The sequence below is a fragment of the Anguilla anguilla genome, chromosome 13 (assembly GCF_013347855.1).
Source record: "Anguilla anguilla isolate fAngAng1 chromosome 13, fAngAng1.pri, whole genome shotgun sequence".
NCBI lineage: Eukaryota > Metazoa > Chordata > Actinopteri > Anguilliformes > Anguillidae > Anguilla > Anguilla anguilla.
In genome coordinates this window covers 36593539-36610603 of record NC_049213.1, presented here as the reverse complement: position 1 = coordinate 36610603, position 17065 = coordinate 36593539, and the positions used below count along the sequence as shown (strand labels likewise).

Here is a 17065-nt window from a genome sequence, read left to right as displayed (position 1 = left end):
CTTCTGTACCCCCATTATATGATGATTAGGAGCACGCGTGTGATGGAGGCATTCCAGTGACGGGAGTATTACCACACCGATTTGGGCCAGTCAGTTAATGTATAAAAGACCCATGGATAATTAAGCTGGGTTGATGAAACCGTGTGATTCATTAAACCTGTCAGATCAAAACCTCGCCTGACGAACCGACCCGCTGTTGGCAAGGCTGTCCAGTATTGTTGGGGAAAAAAAAGTGGGCTAATCTGCGGTGATTTATGTCGTAATTTTCCATGAAAAACGGTGGTGGAGATTTTGGCATTTTCCCAGCTTGGGTTTTTTTTTCCCTCTGCATGACTGGAGAGGGAGGACAGAAGCCCGTCATGGCTTGTGGCGGAGTGAGAGGGATACTGAGACGGCCGGGTCGCTGTAGGAACGGGACTCAGGCGAACGCACGGCCCTGCGAGGCTTCGTTTGCATTTTATTTCAGCCCAATGGGGGGGGGGGGGGAATATATTGTTTTGTCTCCATTTTGCGCCCGATCGGCGCCTCGGGAACTCCTGCTCAGCCGGACGCGGCCGGGCCTTTACCGACGCGGTAACCGCGACGACCACGCCTCAGCGGGCCGCGTGAGCTCAGACCCGAAGCCGCAGCCAGCCGATCCCGCCTTTGTTTATGTGCCGCTGCGCTGTCGTCCGTGGCAACGCGTTATTTCTCACCGTCCGTGTTTCCGTGGCTGCCTTGCTGCGTGTTAGAACATAGGCGTCCCCTTTGGCTCCTTTATTTATTTATTTATTTATTTATTTATTTTATTTTTTTGGCATTTTCTGTGTGAGATTAAATTGCTTTTCAGCACATGTAAGACGTTTAGCTGTCCCTCTTATCAAAGCCTCACATAGCTTAGATTCTTTACATGCACGCTCTGAAATGATTGAGGTTAAACACCTTGTTTAGGGGTACAAGAATAGCGCCCCGCCTAGCAATACATTCTACAACTTCGGAGAAGTTCATAACCTCTATGCCACAGTGCTGCTCACAGAACAGCCAATGACTCAAGCTCAGGGCTTTAGTGGCAAATTTTGTAAAATCTGACCTTGTTTAAAATTCTGACCTTGTTTAAAATTCTCCAATTTTACTTCTCTAAAGTCAAAACTGGGAAAAGAAAAGAATTGTTTTTTTCCCCCTCCGAAATGAATTGTATGTGAATGTGCCAGAGAGATGAGAAAGTGCTTGTGTTTATTTGTGCATTGTGCATTCTTTGGCTGTTATGGGCTTCATTTTGATTACCCTGGTGTAGGAGCAGTCTTTTTTCCCCACAAAGCGAATTCTGGTGGATTTTTTGCACGCCCCGTTCAATGCATTACTTTAGTCCGTCGTCTGAATGTGAAATCCGATTGCCTCAAACGGTTTTCAGATCAAACTGATGGAGTGGCTTTGACAATAATAGGAGATGCAAGTTGAGAAAAATGGTGTCGCTTGTCTGATGTGACCGAGAGTTAGGTGCCTTAGAATGAGTACAAGGAACCAAATATATTTCCCAGATCTCTTTTTTTTTTAAATCAATTGTGTGCTTGTGTGCAACATGGTGTCAAATTTCTTTTGGGGCGGGAAATATTTTCTGTAAAAAAATACCTGTCAGTACTTGATTGTGATGTGTCAGTACTCACATGTGACAAAGCTCATGAGTTGTATTTTAACACCAATGGAAAACCACATACACAAAAAAACAGGAAATCATTTTGTCTAGTTATGTCATTGAAATTGATTAGTTCCACCATGTGACAGACTACTTACGACTATCACATAGCCTATGTTATGCAAGTGTTGCGCAATGGACGTGCGTTGTCATATCAGCACTTTAGAGTGGATTCTGCAGTGTATGCATTAGAAACATTTATGTCAGCAATAGATACAAACACAACTTTAAAGTAGGAAATGTTGTATTTTTATAAAGCAATGTATTAATACTTCATTGGTTGGCCTACTTGAAAACAAAGCTAAATAAACAAGGAAAGCTTGTTTATTTAGCTTTGTTTTCCGTTTTTTTTTTTTGTGTGGAGGTAGTGCTATGATTTGTATTAGCATATGAGCCACTAGCACGCAGCCTCACATTGGCACATTAACTTTTCTGGCAAAGCTAGTGGCTTCTCGTTTTCACACAAATGCTACTTCTTGGGCCAGCGAACTGCCCAGGCACTCAAACTGTAACTCCCACGCCAACTCCCATTCATACAGTACATGACCCCTAAAACGGTGGCTGCATATGCAAAAAAGGCTCCTGTGTAGGATTTCTTCTTGGACGGTCTATTGGAGGTCATAGTTTTATCTTGAATCAGCAAAGAACTGTTGTGAGATTAGTTTTTTTTTTTTTTTTCTTCTTCCAAGGAATTATCTGTTTTCTGTTATCAGAAAATTGCGCACTTCTGCTTTGTTCAATGATGCGTGATGTCTTTGTTTAATCTGATGAGATATGGTCAGAGTTGTTTTTGTGTTCTTTGATGTATAAAATTAACCGCCACTGATTTTGTAAAATTATATTCTCCACACATGGTTTCTTTTCTCTTCTATTGGCTCAGTGGTTATTAGAATTATGTCATAGGTTATTATAATTATCCCAGTGTCTGCCTTTCTTTAAAACAGGATGTATATGTGAGGGAGGCAGGATGTTTAGCTTGGTGATGTACTACCTTGTGAAATCAAGATAGCCTAGAGAAGAGATTTTTTGTTGTTGTCTTTGATCCTCATAATGCTTTATGTAAACCTCCCAAACTGCATCGACCTGTTTTTCGGTTGCAGGTTCGTGATAAATAATACCTTACATTGGTTGTGACATATTTTTCTCAGTTGATACAAAACTACTTATAACGACCAAAGCAGTTAAACTGTTTTCATATAGGCTATGAACTGGAGAAAGTGCTTTCTCGGTTGGTCAGTCTGACCTGCTGTTGCGGTATGCTTCTTAAACATGTTTCTCTCTCTCTTTCTCTCTCTCTCTCTCTCTCTCTCTTTTGTTTTCTACAGTTTAAATCCGGAGGTGGCCGCCCGATGAAAATGACTGCCGGTCATTGCTAAAGGGGAGTCCCTGCCACTGGAGTAACATGCCCCTAGCTGTCCGGCTCTCATTTCGGGAAACCCATCACGGCTAACCCGGGCTCTGGCGTCAGACCGCTAGCAGGGGAGATAACCTGATAAACAAACAAATAAATAAATAATCTCCAAAAAAACTGAAATACAAAATTCCTGTCGGGGAGCGGCTGAACTGAAGGTGTTACATCGTTAAGACGGCAGACAACGTGGAGAGGGAATTGAAAGTAGAATACCTGTACCCTTACTCTTGACCCCACAGACTCCCTAGCTGTATCTAGTAGTAAATAGTGTTTCAGTTCTGTTATTATTATTATTTTTTAAACAAACAAATTACGAGCGCGCGTTTTAATCCGTTAGTTAGCGAAGAAGGGGACTTTTCTGACAAAAAAAATTAAAAGTAAAACAGCCGATAGCACGATGGCTAACAACGCCGCCGACCACCCGACGGGGAACTCCGTCGCCGAGGGCAACCACGAGGGGGACTTCGGCTGCACGGTGATGAACCTGCGGGAGCTGATGGAGCTGAGGAGCGGGGAGGCCGTCGCCAAGATCCGCGACGACTACGGCGACGTGCAGGGCCTCTGCCGCCGCCTGAAGACCTCGCCCATCGAAGGTGAGAGGAGACGCGTCTCGCGTGCATGAGCGCGTGAGTGAGTGAGTGCGTGAGTGCGTGAGTGAGTGAGTGAGTGAGTGAGTGAGTGTGTGAGTGTGTGAGTGTGTGAGTGTGTGAGTGAGTGAGTGAGGGAGTGCGTGAGTGAGTGAACGAGTGAACGAGTGTGCGAGTGAGCGAGTGAGCGAGTGAGCGAGTGCGCGAGTGCGTGAACGAGTGAACGAGTGAGCGAGTGCGCGAGTGCGTGAACGAGTGAGCGAGTGAGCGAGTGAGCGAGCGAGTGTGCGAGTGTGCGAGTGAGCGAGTGAGCGAGTGAGCGAGTGTGTGAGTGAGTGAGTGAGTGAGTGAGTGAGTGAGTGCGTGAGCGCGCTGCCGCAGCCAATTTCCCTGATGCTGAAACGACCGGCCCCTGAGCCTCTGGGGGGGGAAGCTTTAAGCCCTTCTGCTTTTTTTGGGGGGGGGGGGGGGGAGGCGCGCTGTAGATGTAATTTGTAATTAAATGATAAGTAACGCTGAGAAAGGATTTAAAGTTCGGGGCCGAGGAGTTTGCTCAATATTGAGACACTGGAAGGTGGAACGGTGGAGCTTTTATGAGACGAAATATGTACTTCTGTACCCTATTAGCAATAATTATAATCATGCATTGTATTTATGTAACGCTTTATAAAAGTACCCAAAGAATCTCAGGCGCTCCAGGGCTCCTGATTCTACTGTAATTCTTACTCGAAGGTCTCCCGCCCGTAAGAATGAGGTACGCTACATCGAATGCCAAAAAAAAGAAAAGAAAAGAAAGAATGAATTGAACTGAAGCCGCGGTTACACATATAGAAATTCCCTGCTGCCGGTAGCTTTGCTTGATTGAAATCAGTTGGGTTTGAAGCATTTTAATTTCCTGTTTTCCAGTGCTGAACGCGTGCCTCGTTCTTCTGGGTCTGCTTCTGCCGCTGTGTGTGAAAACCGAGGCGAAGCTCCTCGGGAAAAAAAAATTGATTGACAAATCGATTTCAGGGACGCTCTTGGGAGGCTTGTATCGAGAGTGTGGTTTTGAACGAGACAGCGATTATTCTTTGTCCTGGAGGGCAACGGTAGCAGGGAGGTCGCTAATGTTGCGTGCTGAGGAGAGAAAATGGGTGGGTGGGGGGGTTAAGGGGAGAGCACTGGCTGCATGGAGACTAGTCTGGGGGGGGGGGCGGGGGCTAAAAATATCCGGACTGATGGGGTGGAATGTTATCAGATAGTATATTTTTTTAAGGGGCCCGGTGTCATATCTTTTAGCAGCCTCCAGGGTTCCTGTTCCTGAGAGATACTGTCTGATTCAGGCTTTATAAACAGCGTCCAACTGTCACATTCAGCGGGCTGATTAGTCTGAAGTAGTTAAACAGAGGACTCTGCTGCTGCTGGTGGCTCCCAAAAGGGCACGCGTTGTATCCGAGTAAGAATCATCGTCTTGTAAATATTTGATTTTTAAAATCTGTTCATATCAGTTTTATTTAATTACGCATAGCTGATGTCTGGACGTTTTTTTTCATTATTATTTTTTAAAATACCATAGAGTCATGTAAAGGCCATCTTGCAACACTGATTATTGCTGTTCGCCATATGCAGCCAATGACTTTGCAAAAAAAAAAAAAAAAGTTATCAATGACATTTGAATTTAATTCCACCAGTTGTGCCTATCCCATATATGTGGGTCAAAATATGATGTGCAATATTGTGATTTTTTTCTCAGTAATAAATAAATGTGGGGATTCCATGTACCCTTGAAGATTAAGCTATCATGAACAAATCCATCATAGTTTTTAAAAAAACCTGTGATTGGTTAACCGTATAACGATCTGTGATTGGTTAACCGTATAACGTTTGGTACGGAGTAAAATGGCCGCCGCTGTCTTTTCCCCAATCTCTGCGGTGGGCCAGCTTAACATATGGGCCCCTTCCAGTTCGTTCCGGCACCGGAATGTTGTTCCCCGCCATTCCCTAATTACTTCATAGATCGTTACCCAGTTCCATTCATAACCACGAGACAGCGGCACACATGTCCCCCCCACACTCGCGAAATTACTCATTTTAATGAAGGAAGCGTAATTATGTTTTCCCTTTTGGGCCGAGATGCGGGGAGTGGGTGGGGGGGGGAAAAAAAAAAGCAATATTGAAGTGAGATTAAGGAACCCTCGTCACAGGTGCTCGAACTAAATAATGGAGAAAAGCTTGTTCGTTTTCAGGAAAACACTTTTTTTTTTCCTTTCTGTATACTAATGGGACTCAAATCTGACGTCTCACAGTCCCTATACCCCAACAAATAAGCTGTTTTGTATTCGAGAATCGGTTTAGCACCATGTTCAGCGAATAATAAATGAATATCCATATTGGATTCCCTCGCTGTTTTTGTTGGTAGGAATCATCTTCGATACACATTACTGTCGGAATGGATTGGGTAGTCTCCTCTCTCATTCCTGTCACGATTAACTCCCATTATTGCCTGGTGAAGCAGATCCAGATCCCGTCCCAGTCAGATTGGGAAAATATGTTCATTAAGCTTTTTTTTTTGTGTGTGTGTCTTCCTCTTCTTGATTTACCCTGAGGCAGTTCTGCTTGCCTGCAGTCATTTCCACGAATCACTGCTCCCCTCCAGCGTAGTGCGCTTCCTGAGGATGCTTTAGAGTTTGTGCCCTCTGGTTCTGGGGTTTTTGGTTTAATCCCAAATTAATCATGGAAACGACTTCTATAAATGAGGTCTTAATGAGTAGATTTGTTCTCCCCGCATGATGCACACCCACACAAACACACGCACACACATTCACACTCACGCACACAAACACACCCACACACACACACACACACACACACACACAAACACACCCACGCCCATACCCAGTCAGGAGAAAGGTAAGCCCTCGTCTGTACCTAGGCAGTTTGTAACATGTATCAGGACAGCGAAGGTTGCTGAAAAGTGTTCCTTACTGATAACATTACAGCCCAGTGTGTCTCAATCAGTGTTCATTTTTAAGTTCATTTTTAAAACGCACTCATCTCCTGCTCCCTAATCCAAAAGACTGATGCACATTCACTGACACAGCCTCCAAAAAGAAATCCTGTGACTAGCGATGTAGTGATTTAACTGATGTGGAAACTGGGGGCAGGGGAGAGGGGGGGTGGTGGGGGATTGTGGGGGGGGGGGTGGGATGTGGATAATGCAACACCCGCTCACAGCGGGAGCTGTGGATCCGTGGCAACCACGTGAAAAGCACAGTGACCGCTCACCCCTGGGGGGTCAACATGTCAGACGGGGAGACGGATGCACCGCTGACAGAGCGTGTGGAGTGTGAGGAAGTGTGTGACCACGTCGACAGCTCGGGGCGGGGGGGGGGGGGGGGGGCGGGGGGGCTATGGGGGGGAGTGGGGGGGCAGGGGGGGAGGTCAAACTCTCTGCTCGTTCCACGCTAAGCTCCCTGGCTGGGAGAGAACAGCGAGCTGGGAGACACTCAGACGGCCTGGCGCTCTTCTCTCCCCCGCCTCAGCGTGCATTCGCCGCGTGATCACGGGGGAATCCCTTTTAAAGATGGACGTAAAGGGCGGTTGGTCTCTGGTTTACACCAGAGGACACGGCACACGGGACGGGACACACACGGTACACGGGACAGGGGACAGGGGACCGGCAGCACTTCGGAAACGGCCTGGTGTTCTTCTTCCGCGGCCTAATTATGGGGAATCCCTTTTAAAGTTGGACATAAAGGGCGGTTGGTTTCTGGTTTACATCACGGGACAGGGGCCAGGGGCCAGGGGACAGGGAACAGGGGACAGGGGACAGGGGACAGGGGCCAGGGGACAGGGGACAGGGGCCAGGGGCCAGGGGACAGAGGACAGGGGCCAGGGGACAGGGGACAGGGGCCAGGGGCCAGGGGCCAGGGGACATGGGACAGGGGACAGGGGACAGGGGCCAGGGGCCAGGGGCCAGGGGCCAGGGGCCAGGGGACAGGGGCCAGGGGCCAGGGGCCAGGGGCCAGGGGACAGGGGCCAGGGGACAGGGGACAGGGGACATGGGCCAGGGGCCAGGGGCCAGGGGACAGGGGACAGGGGACATGGGACAGGTGACCAGCAGCACTTTGGTTAAAAAGCTCTGTGACTCTCTCTTAGCGCCGGTCGGAGAAGCTCAGCCGTGGTGGCGCTCTAATTCGGGCTGAGCTGGTCTGGGGCGATCAGTAGAGCTGCACACTGAGGTCCCTTTCACTACGGGGGGGGGGGGGGGGGGGCACAACACGGGCAAATGGGTACAGCGCCCAGTTTTTACCCAGAAATCAACACTGAGGCCCGGGCCCAGTCACAGGGTGCCGGGCTGCAGGACCTCCGCAGCTCCTGCTGGACAGAACAGCTTTTATATCCAACCGGGAGGAATTCAGCTCGCAGGGGAATGTGTGTGTGTCTTACCCAGCACTGAGCGTGAAGCAGAGCTTCCTGCATGAGCACGAGCGATAAAAAGATAATAGAAGAAAGAATGATAATTTAATCATTCACAGTGCGTTTTTCACTTTGAGGTGCTTGCATCCTCTCAGAGGGATACTGCTGAAGGCTGCCCTCCTGCCCCAGGCGAAGACATCATTGTGAAATCTCCACCATATAACACCACTTAATATGGCCATGAGGATGCTAGACAGGTTTCCATTACCCAACATGTATATGAGCTAGATTAACATAATCTCCCTGCAGTAAGACACACAAAAAATAAAAGTCTAGCTTCTACGTTTGTCATTTTTCATTTGAAAGCGCAGGAGCTTTTGTGAGTGACAGACTGTATACGGGGGGGATTATATTTTTTCGTCAGGGGTTAAATGGTGCCGTTTTTGTTAACTCGGATATTTTAATGTGTAGCACTTTGCCCGCGACCGCGATTTGAAGTTCAGCGATTCGCGCGGGAAAGACCTCTGATGTATAATTAAACCGCGAGGTGTGACATTTTAATTGATGCCACCGCGCGCGAGATTCTTGATTGCGTCTGTTTTTAAAAAAATATATAATTAATTGAAAATTAGCATTATTTTAATTAAGCAAAGATATTTCATTTGTTACTAACTGATGGCTTACACAGCTGCTTTGTACATGAAGTGGCTTGGTACGCGTGTGGTAGACGCTGGCTGATGTAAAGGAGGCTTTTTGATCGCCAGGTCCGATCAAAAGCAGAGCTTATTATATTTATCTTTAATTATGCGATGGAGGCTTTACAGTAGACATGGGTAAAATGGCGAGGCGTGTGTCTGATGTATTGCTTCGGTCTTTACGTGCAGGGATCTGCTGCGCCTCTCCCCAGATCGGTCTTAAAAAACTAAACGAAAGGAGAACGAATAATCAGCGTTGTATTTCATCGCTAGGCTTCCTGCTCTTCCTCTTCCGCGCTTGTTAACAAACTCTTTAGCATCTGATTAGCCATCCACGTGATACATGTGACTGTATGTGGAGCTGAGTAACAGATTGCACTACTGTAGGTATTTGAATTTGCACTGCTCTGGTAAATCAGGATTTCTTGAGCCGACGTTTTAGATGTTACGTTAATCCTGCGTTTTAGAGGACCGTTTGTGCCGGTCCTGATTTACCCCATCGATAAAACACACTCACCGCAAACGACACTGCAGAGCTCTGCCAAAGTGCACGCCTGTGCGTATTTTCATTTTAAAAGCCGTCATGGTCTTACTTCGTTCCCTGAGTCCTGGATGAGGGGTCGGGGGGGGGGGGGGGGGGGGGCCTTATCACAGTCAGTCTCACTGAGATGTCATAGGCTCGTTGACAAAGTGGCGCCAACTCAGGGCCATCCCTGCAGATCAGCACATTTCTCTGGCATCGACATGCTCAAGTGCTGCTTTATTAATGGAAAATTTTATTCGTGAGATATTTATTAGTCAGCTTTATCAGTGAGATGCCTGGAACGTTACAGGTGTGGGTTAGGGTTAGGTTAGGCCGTGTTCCTGATATAAAATACTTTATGGGGCTTTGTCCCCTGTTCCGAGCGGGCGTGGTCTTTTTAGGTGGTTGACTTGTGTGGAATGAGCTCGCGTTGAGCGAGCCGCTCTGTCACTTAACCCCGGACAATGCAGGAAATAAAGCACAATTCAGCTCTGCGTTGACAGCTGCTGGTGTTTATTCAACGAAAGCTTGACTGTAATGTTGTTGTTGGTTGAGTACATAATTCACTGTCTAGCCTGTTCATAAGCTAAACCTATGATTAGTTAGCACTTAGCATTTACTCTCCAGATGAGAGACTGTTCCCATGAATGCCATTCCTGATTCAATTCAGATCCGTTTGTAAACATACTGTAGTTAGGATTAGTCAGCATTCAGCTTGGCACTGCCGAGGTTCCAGTCTTCAAACAATATCTCTTATTAAAATCCCGAATTCTTTCACTCGTTGTTATGCCGCTTAAAATACATAAGAGATGGCTGTTAAAGACTGAAGCCAGTAACAAATGAAAATACATTTCTAATAAAAAGAAAAGCTCAGAGTAAGTCAGGGTTTAATGTGAGGACTGAGCAGAACTGTGAAATGAGCCTGCTGCTGTGGCAGCTCCATTTTCCAGCAGCCGTGGGGAGGTTGAAAGGTGGAGTCTTTCTTTCAGAGCGTGGTGTGCGAACGGGAGGCGGGGGGGGGTGGGGGGGTGGGGGGGGCGTGCAGGCGTGGGGGGGGGGGTTAATTTCGAGGGGCGGGTCCGTGGCCTGACTGGGAGGAATTACGGACTTGGCGGCTGTCCAGGGGCCTCCCGCTCTTGTGCCGCCCATGTGCTCTGGAACCACGAGACCTCTGTTCTGTGTTGCTCTGGACGAGAAAAGGGAGGGGGGGGGGGAAGAGAGCATGATGGGAAGGCTGACTCCTCCAGTTGGATGGGTGTGTCCCTTTTAAGGTGGAATCCTCTGTATTTGATTTGAGCTTTTCTTGGGCGTTTTTTTAAATTTTTTTTTAATTTTAAGGCGGTGCCAGTTTGCGTTTGCTTTGTGCCGCCCGTGCGCCCCACACAACAACAGCTTTGTTGCACCAGGCCGGGCAGACGATTACCGAGACGCCGATCCCTGCGATCTGCAGTCCTATCCCTGACTGATTATATGTTTCTCCTTTTAAACGAATCTAAATGTTAAACAGCGAGGGGAAGTAGGGAAGTGCAGAGTGTGGGTTTGAGCCTGTTTTTTTTTTTGTTGTTTTTTTTGTGTTTTTTTTGCATTGCCATTTGCATCGTCGCAGGGAGAGCCGTGTTGAAGTTTCCCCCGCTGGATTTGGCCCCTTTCCCAGCTCCCCCCGCCCCCCCGACTGCAGGGTGGTTATTAATGATGTCTGAGCGCGCTCTCTCCGCTCCGCACCGTCACAACAAAGCCGCCGTCCGCGGTCACCTTGATGCACCGCCCGCCGCCCCGCAGCCGTCTGCATCCCGCTCCCCCCCACCCCCCCCCCCCCCCACACCCCCCACCCCCACCCCACCCCCTGGCGAGATGGCGTGTGCCAAAGATGGCTGTGATCCTCCGGGCTCCCTTGGGGTCCGCGTGAGCTCCGCCAGATCGAAGCACGAAAACACAGCGAAAACACACGGGTGCATTCCGCAGTCTGTCTGCTCCTCCGCTTCTTCATTAGTTCGTTCTTTTTTTGGACACAAAAAAAAATTGTGCGTGTAGTCGGGACTGTATGCTGGGTAGAGAGGGTGGAGGGGGGGGGGGTAGCGGTTGGGGGGTGGATGGTTGGGAGTGGGGGGGGTCTTTGCTTTTTATATGGCAATTAACTAAGACCGGCTTGTCGAATGGGATTGGAGCAGATTAAGGTTATCCCGCTTTCGCAGCCGGGCCGCGAGGGCGTTTGGAGGGGATTAACCCCTGCACCCTGGGGTTCGACGGCGGAGCCTTCCGGAGCATTCCGGAGTGTTCCGGAGCATTCCGTGTTCCTGCCCCTGCTTCCTTCCTCCCTCCCTCCCCGTACTGCTAACAGCAGCGGCTGGTTTCACACACGCGTGTAGGCGGCGGCCTCCTCCTCCTCCTCCTCCTCCTCCTCCTCCTCCCTTCATTCCTGCACCGATGCGTCAGACAGACGGGCTTTGCGATCCCACTCAGAGTCCCACAGCAGGCCAGGTGAGGGGTGGTGTGTGTGGGCCGGGTTCGAGCACAGGCCGCAAACGTCCGTTCGGTGACGCCCGTAGCTTGAATCATTTTCTCCTGACAAAAAAAAAACAGGAAAAAAAAGACTTTGTTGTAAAGATGAAATAAAATAAAATAAAGAAGGGATGGACCGGAGAGCTGGAGAGAAGCCAGGCTGTTGTGATGAAAGGGCTGTTTCGTTTTTTTGTTTTGTTCTTCAGCTGTCCTGGTTCAGCTGGGGGAGAGGGGGGCGATCCTCTTGGCTTAATTCACAATCTCGTAAAAGTGTCCGCGCCATACAAATCACTCGGGCTGCGGGGCTGGAGACACAGCTCTGCTCCATTAAAGAGGGACCGGGCGGTACACGGAAAGAACGAAGGGGCGAAGGGAACCCGCGAAATGGGTCCTGACTGCGCCCGTCCCGCTCGTTAACGGGGTGCGAGGCAGGGGCTCAGGGGGTCCCGCCCGAGATTTCGGAGGGGCCTGCGGGAGGAGGATTTCGGGCTTCAGAATGCGTTTGGCTGACCGGCGACCGCGATCGGAGTTAGCCGGATTTCATATCTGCTGCTTACGCCTCTTTAATCTTACCTCACGGGAGAGAGAGGGAGAGAGAAGGAGAGAGAGAAGGAGGGAGGGGGAGTGAAGGGGAGAGACAGAGAGCAAGGGAGAGAAAATGAGAGAGAGGGAGAGATGAAGAGAGAGAAAGACGGAGGGGGAGTTAGGGGGAGAGACAGAAAGCGAGGGAGAGAGAAGGAGAAAGAGGGAGAGAGAAGGAGAGGGAAGGAGAGAAAGGGAGAGGAGGAAGATGAAAGAGAAGATAGAGAGGAAGAGAAAGAGAGAGAGAGAAAGGGAGATAGGGAGACGGAGAGAGAGAAGGGGAGAAGGAGAGAGGGAGATAGAGAGAGATTTTGGGTTTTGTAGAAGCTGAGAATTGGCCCGGCTCATTTTCCCGATTAAGTGCCATCTGTGGCTCTGCTGATGAAGTCAGAGTGATCAACACTGAAGGCTGTTTACACTGGGAGAATAATCTGCACAAACCTGACCCAGTTTCGCCCCAGCGTAAGGAGGAAAAGTTGAAATGCCTTCCTGCTGTGCTCGCCGGTGATATCAGCAGGGTTGCCAGGTACTCAAGGGGTTCACCCCTGAGCAAGTAGTAAATCCCCCCATTGTAAGCCCTTATAAGTCACCCCCCCCTCCCCTCCCCAAGTCCTCGATCGGGCCTGCTGATTAGATGTCACTTTAGCCGCCAATATGAACGCTTTTTTTTATTGAATATACTGTGGGCGGCCATTTTCTGCACCGCTGGACGCTCTTTGATTTTGAGAGCTTTCTCTTCCCCACATGGATAATGATGCAGATTGAGGAAAGGCCAAAAAATCACACAAAACAATCCTTCCAGCATCTCAGTAGCTCCCCAGTGTTTTTTTTAAAGTGATTTTACGAAAACCGTGAATCTCTGGGTAAACGCACAGGTTCAGGGGAACACTAAAAAACAAAAAACAAAACGCAGGTTTAGCGTTTTTCTGTGGCGTAACGGTTTGGGACGTGGGTCTGAAACTGAGCTTGTAGTTATGACCCTGAGGCTGTAGTTGCAATGCGCAAGCCGAACGCTGCCGTTGTACCCCTTGGGTGGAAAGGACCTGAATTTCTTCTGCGAAATATTCAGCTGTATTGCACTGTAGGATTGTATGGGAAAGATGTAATCTGCGCGATTTGCTTTAGGTAATAGCGTCTGCTAAATGTCTAAAATGTACGTTTTTTTAAATGTGAGAATCTAGAGTTTGAAACGTAAAGAATTCCTGATAGGATTCTCACTTATGTAACTCTAGGAAGAGTGGTGCAAGCGTTATTTCAGTCTAGGTTTCATACCGGCTGGACATTAACCAAGGATATCAGTGCATTAGAGACTGTTGTGTGTGGCACTGACAAGAACATGTTATCAGCGCCTGTGTTATCAAGAAATATAATATTTAATATTTTACCCCTATCTTTTTCCATATAATCCATTTACATGACTCAGTTGTTGAGGAGTTAGGAAGAGATTTATCACCAGCATCTGAGAACGAGGTTAGAGAAAAGGAGCTGCAGATATTCCCACTTTTTTTTATTTGAACCTCCTGCTTCCGGGGGTGGAGGGAATTTGAGCCACGCTGGCAACCCCTGCCGTTTGTGGAGGTTGTATTTTTTTATTTGAACCTCCTGCTACCCCAGGGGGAATTTGAGCTACGCTGGCAACCTAAACTGTCTGTGGAGGTTGTGTTTTTTTTTTATTTGAACCTCCTGCTACCAGGGGGGAATTTGAGCCGCGCTGGCAACCTCGGCTGTCTGTGGAGGTGGTGTTTTTCCGGTCACGTTCTCGGCTGGAGCAGACTGAAAGGCCTCTGGATTTGTATTCCCCCGGCAACCCCCTCTCTGTTTTATTCATCTCCGTGCTGTCTACGACCGCGCTCCCATAAAACGGTCTCGCGGCTCGCCGAGCGCGGCCTTGTGAATATGGATTGAGCGTCGCGTCTGACCGCCCCCCTCCTCCCAAACCCCCCCCCCCCAAACCCCCACTCCCCCCGCTCACCTGCTGAGAGGGACGGAGACGGGCTGTCTGACGGACCGTGGCGGTCTCTAAGACTCGGGCGGAACAGAAAAGCAGGCCTGCGGAATTGGAAATGGCTGGAAAGGCTGCGTTTAAAGAGAGAGACCTGGAGGAGCAGACTGCCTGCAGCCTCTGTCCTGTTCAGCGGCTCTGTCCCCGCAGTGGGGCTGTAATTTCTCCTCACCTTCCTGCGTCTCGCTGCGAGGTAAGACCTCAGCGACACTGGGAAACGCAAGAAAGTCGCACTTCTGACCACGTTTTGCTTTGCAGTCCAAGTCCAAAGACACACACGCACACACACGTGCACACACACACACACGCACACGCATGCACACGCACACACACACACATGCTTGCACACACACGCGTGCGCATATGCATGCACGCACGCACACGCAAACACACACACACATACACAGACACTAACTCCTCCTGTTAATATTCTTATTTAAGAAAAAATATTACATTTCCAACGAAGGGCATGTACTGCATCAGGAGAAATAAATGGTGCAATTTGTAAAAGTGGAAAGCTGCAAACTCATGAAGCAAGAAACATTTTTTATTTTTTGCCGAGGCTGAGATATTAGGCCGTGTGCAGTGCGTGGATATCTGCACGTGTCTGTGAGCGTTTGAGATGGTGTTTACTCGTAAGGTCTATCTTCAGTCCAGGTCCTTTTCTACTGGTGCTTCTGCTTTACGTATGTAACTGCAGTGTTATCTTGGCATCTTTGGGTTGATAATTTGAGTGAATTGTATACTGCTGGAATTGTGCCATTTGATATTTGTGTAAACACCAAAGGGTTTGCCGGATAACTCTGCATTTGGAGTCTTTAGAGTATGCAGCACTTCGAACAAAGGAGTCGAGTGTTGAGAGTTTGCTGGAGTGCCTGCTCTTGAGAGCACATATTTAGCCATATTTTTTAGGATCGTTTGCGCATCCTAACTCTCTCTCTCTCTTTCCCTCCCAGGACTCTCTGGCAACCCAGTGGACTTGGAGAAGCGTCACGGTGCGTTCGGGAAGAACTTCATCCCGCCCAAGAAGGCCAAGACCTTCCTGCAGCTAGTATGGGAGGCCCTTCAAGACGTCACCCTCATCATCCTGGAAGTGGCTGCCATCATCTCCCTGGGGCTTTCCTTTTATCACCCACCAGGGGGCGACAGCCAGAGTAAGTGCCTCCGTCTGCTGCCTGAGGGGGAAAATCCAGGGGTCACCATGAACTCGGCCAGCTGATTTCACTGGTTGGTTCAGTGGTAACCAACCCTGGAGATCTACTTTCCTGTAGGTTTTCACTCCAACCCTATCAAAGCACACCTCATTCAACAGCAAGAGATCTACCATCCTGTAGGTTTTCACTCCAACCCCTATCAAAGCACACCTCATTCAACAGCTAGAGATCTACCGTCCTGTAGGTTTTCACTCCAACCCTAACAAAGCGCACCTCATTCAACAGCTAGAGATCTACCATCCTGTAGGTTTTCACTCCAGCCCTAACAAAGCACACCTCATTCAACAGCTAGAGATCTACCATCCTGTAGGTTTTCACTCCAGCCCTAACAAAGCACACCTCATTCAACAGCTAGGATCTACCATCCTGTAGGTTTTCACTCCAGCCCTAACAAAGCACACATCATTCAGCAGCTAGAGATCTTGTTGAGGGTTGAAATGAAAACCTACAGGAGGGTAGATCTCCAGGAACAGGGTTGTGAACCGCTGGGTTAGTTCCACCTCCTGGCTGAAGAATTGTGCTAATTAGCAAATCCAGGTGATTGGAACATATATACCGGGGAGGACTTTTACTTTCTGAACCTGGATTTTTCCACCTGTCAACAAAAAGAGAACAGAAATATAAATTCTTCCTTTATCGATGTGAACTCAAGTCAAGGTTTGCGTGCTTGAACAGTGTTGTAGCCTTACAATATATCGAAAAAAAACAAAACTTTTTTTTTTCTTTCTGGTTATTTTGAGTCATGAGCTCTCCTTTCAAGCGTTTTCACATTGTTCGCTCATGGCCATGCCTCGCTGCTACGCTGTTTCGTGAGAGCAAAGATAACACATTTGTAAACTGTGCCTACGTGTATATCTATATACGTATGATGACGTTTCTTTGGCAAAGAAGAATAGACTTATATGATAATGCCACATTTCCCTCACCTGTCCTTGGGGACCCCCAGGCAGTTCCAGGTGTTTGATGTGTTCCGTCTCCAGCACACCTGACACAACGAATGAAGCTCTTGATTAGTTGGACCAGGTGTGTTTGAAATGGAACACATCATGTACTGTACCTGGATCTGGCTGCGGGTCCCTGTGAACAGGTGTGGGACCCACTGGTATAGTGGATGAGTGGCGTAGTTAATGTTGATGGGCTGACTGTCCTTACAGTCATATAACGGTCATATAGTCGGTGAGTACAGCGTTAATGTTTTACGGGCTGGCTGTCCTTAGTCATATAGCAGTCGTATAGTGGTTGAGTATAGCGGTCATATAGCGGTTGAGTATAGCGTTTGAGTATAGCGGTTGAGCATAGCGGCCGTATAGCAGTTGAGTGCAGCGGTTCAGTATAGCGGTTGAGTGCAGCTTTTGAGTATAGCGGTCATGTAGCGGTTGAGTATAGCGGTCATATAGCGGTCATATACAGTTGAGTGCAGCGGTTGAGTATAGCGGTCATATAGCGGTTGAGTATAGCGGTTGAGTATAGCGGTCATATAGC

The 17065-nt window shown here is 48.5% G+C and overlaps 1 protein-coding gene across 5 annotated transcripts in view; it reads left to right on the top strand.

The window, feature by feature from the left end:
- The first annotated feature begins 2997 nt into the window (after positions 1-2997).
- Positions 2998-17065, top strand: part of atp2b4 (ATPase plasma membrane Ca2+ transporting 4) — a 53844-nt gene continuing 39776 nt past the window's right edge. For all 5 annotated transcript variants that reach the window (XM_035387799.1, XM_035387798.1, XM_035387802.1 and 2 more), the window contains exons 1-2: positions 2998-3676; positions 15326-15523. In XM_035387799.1, the coding sequence (XP_035243690.1) occupies positions 3481-3676; positions 15326-15523 (394 nt within the window). In that variant the 5' untranslated portion in view covers positions 2998-3480. The remainder of the gene's footprint in view (positions 3677-15325; positions 15524-17065) is intronic.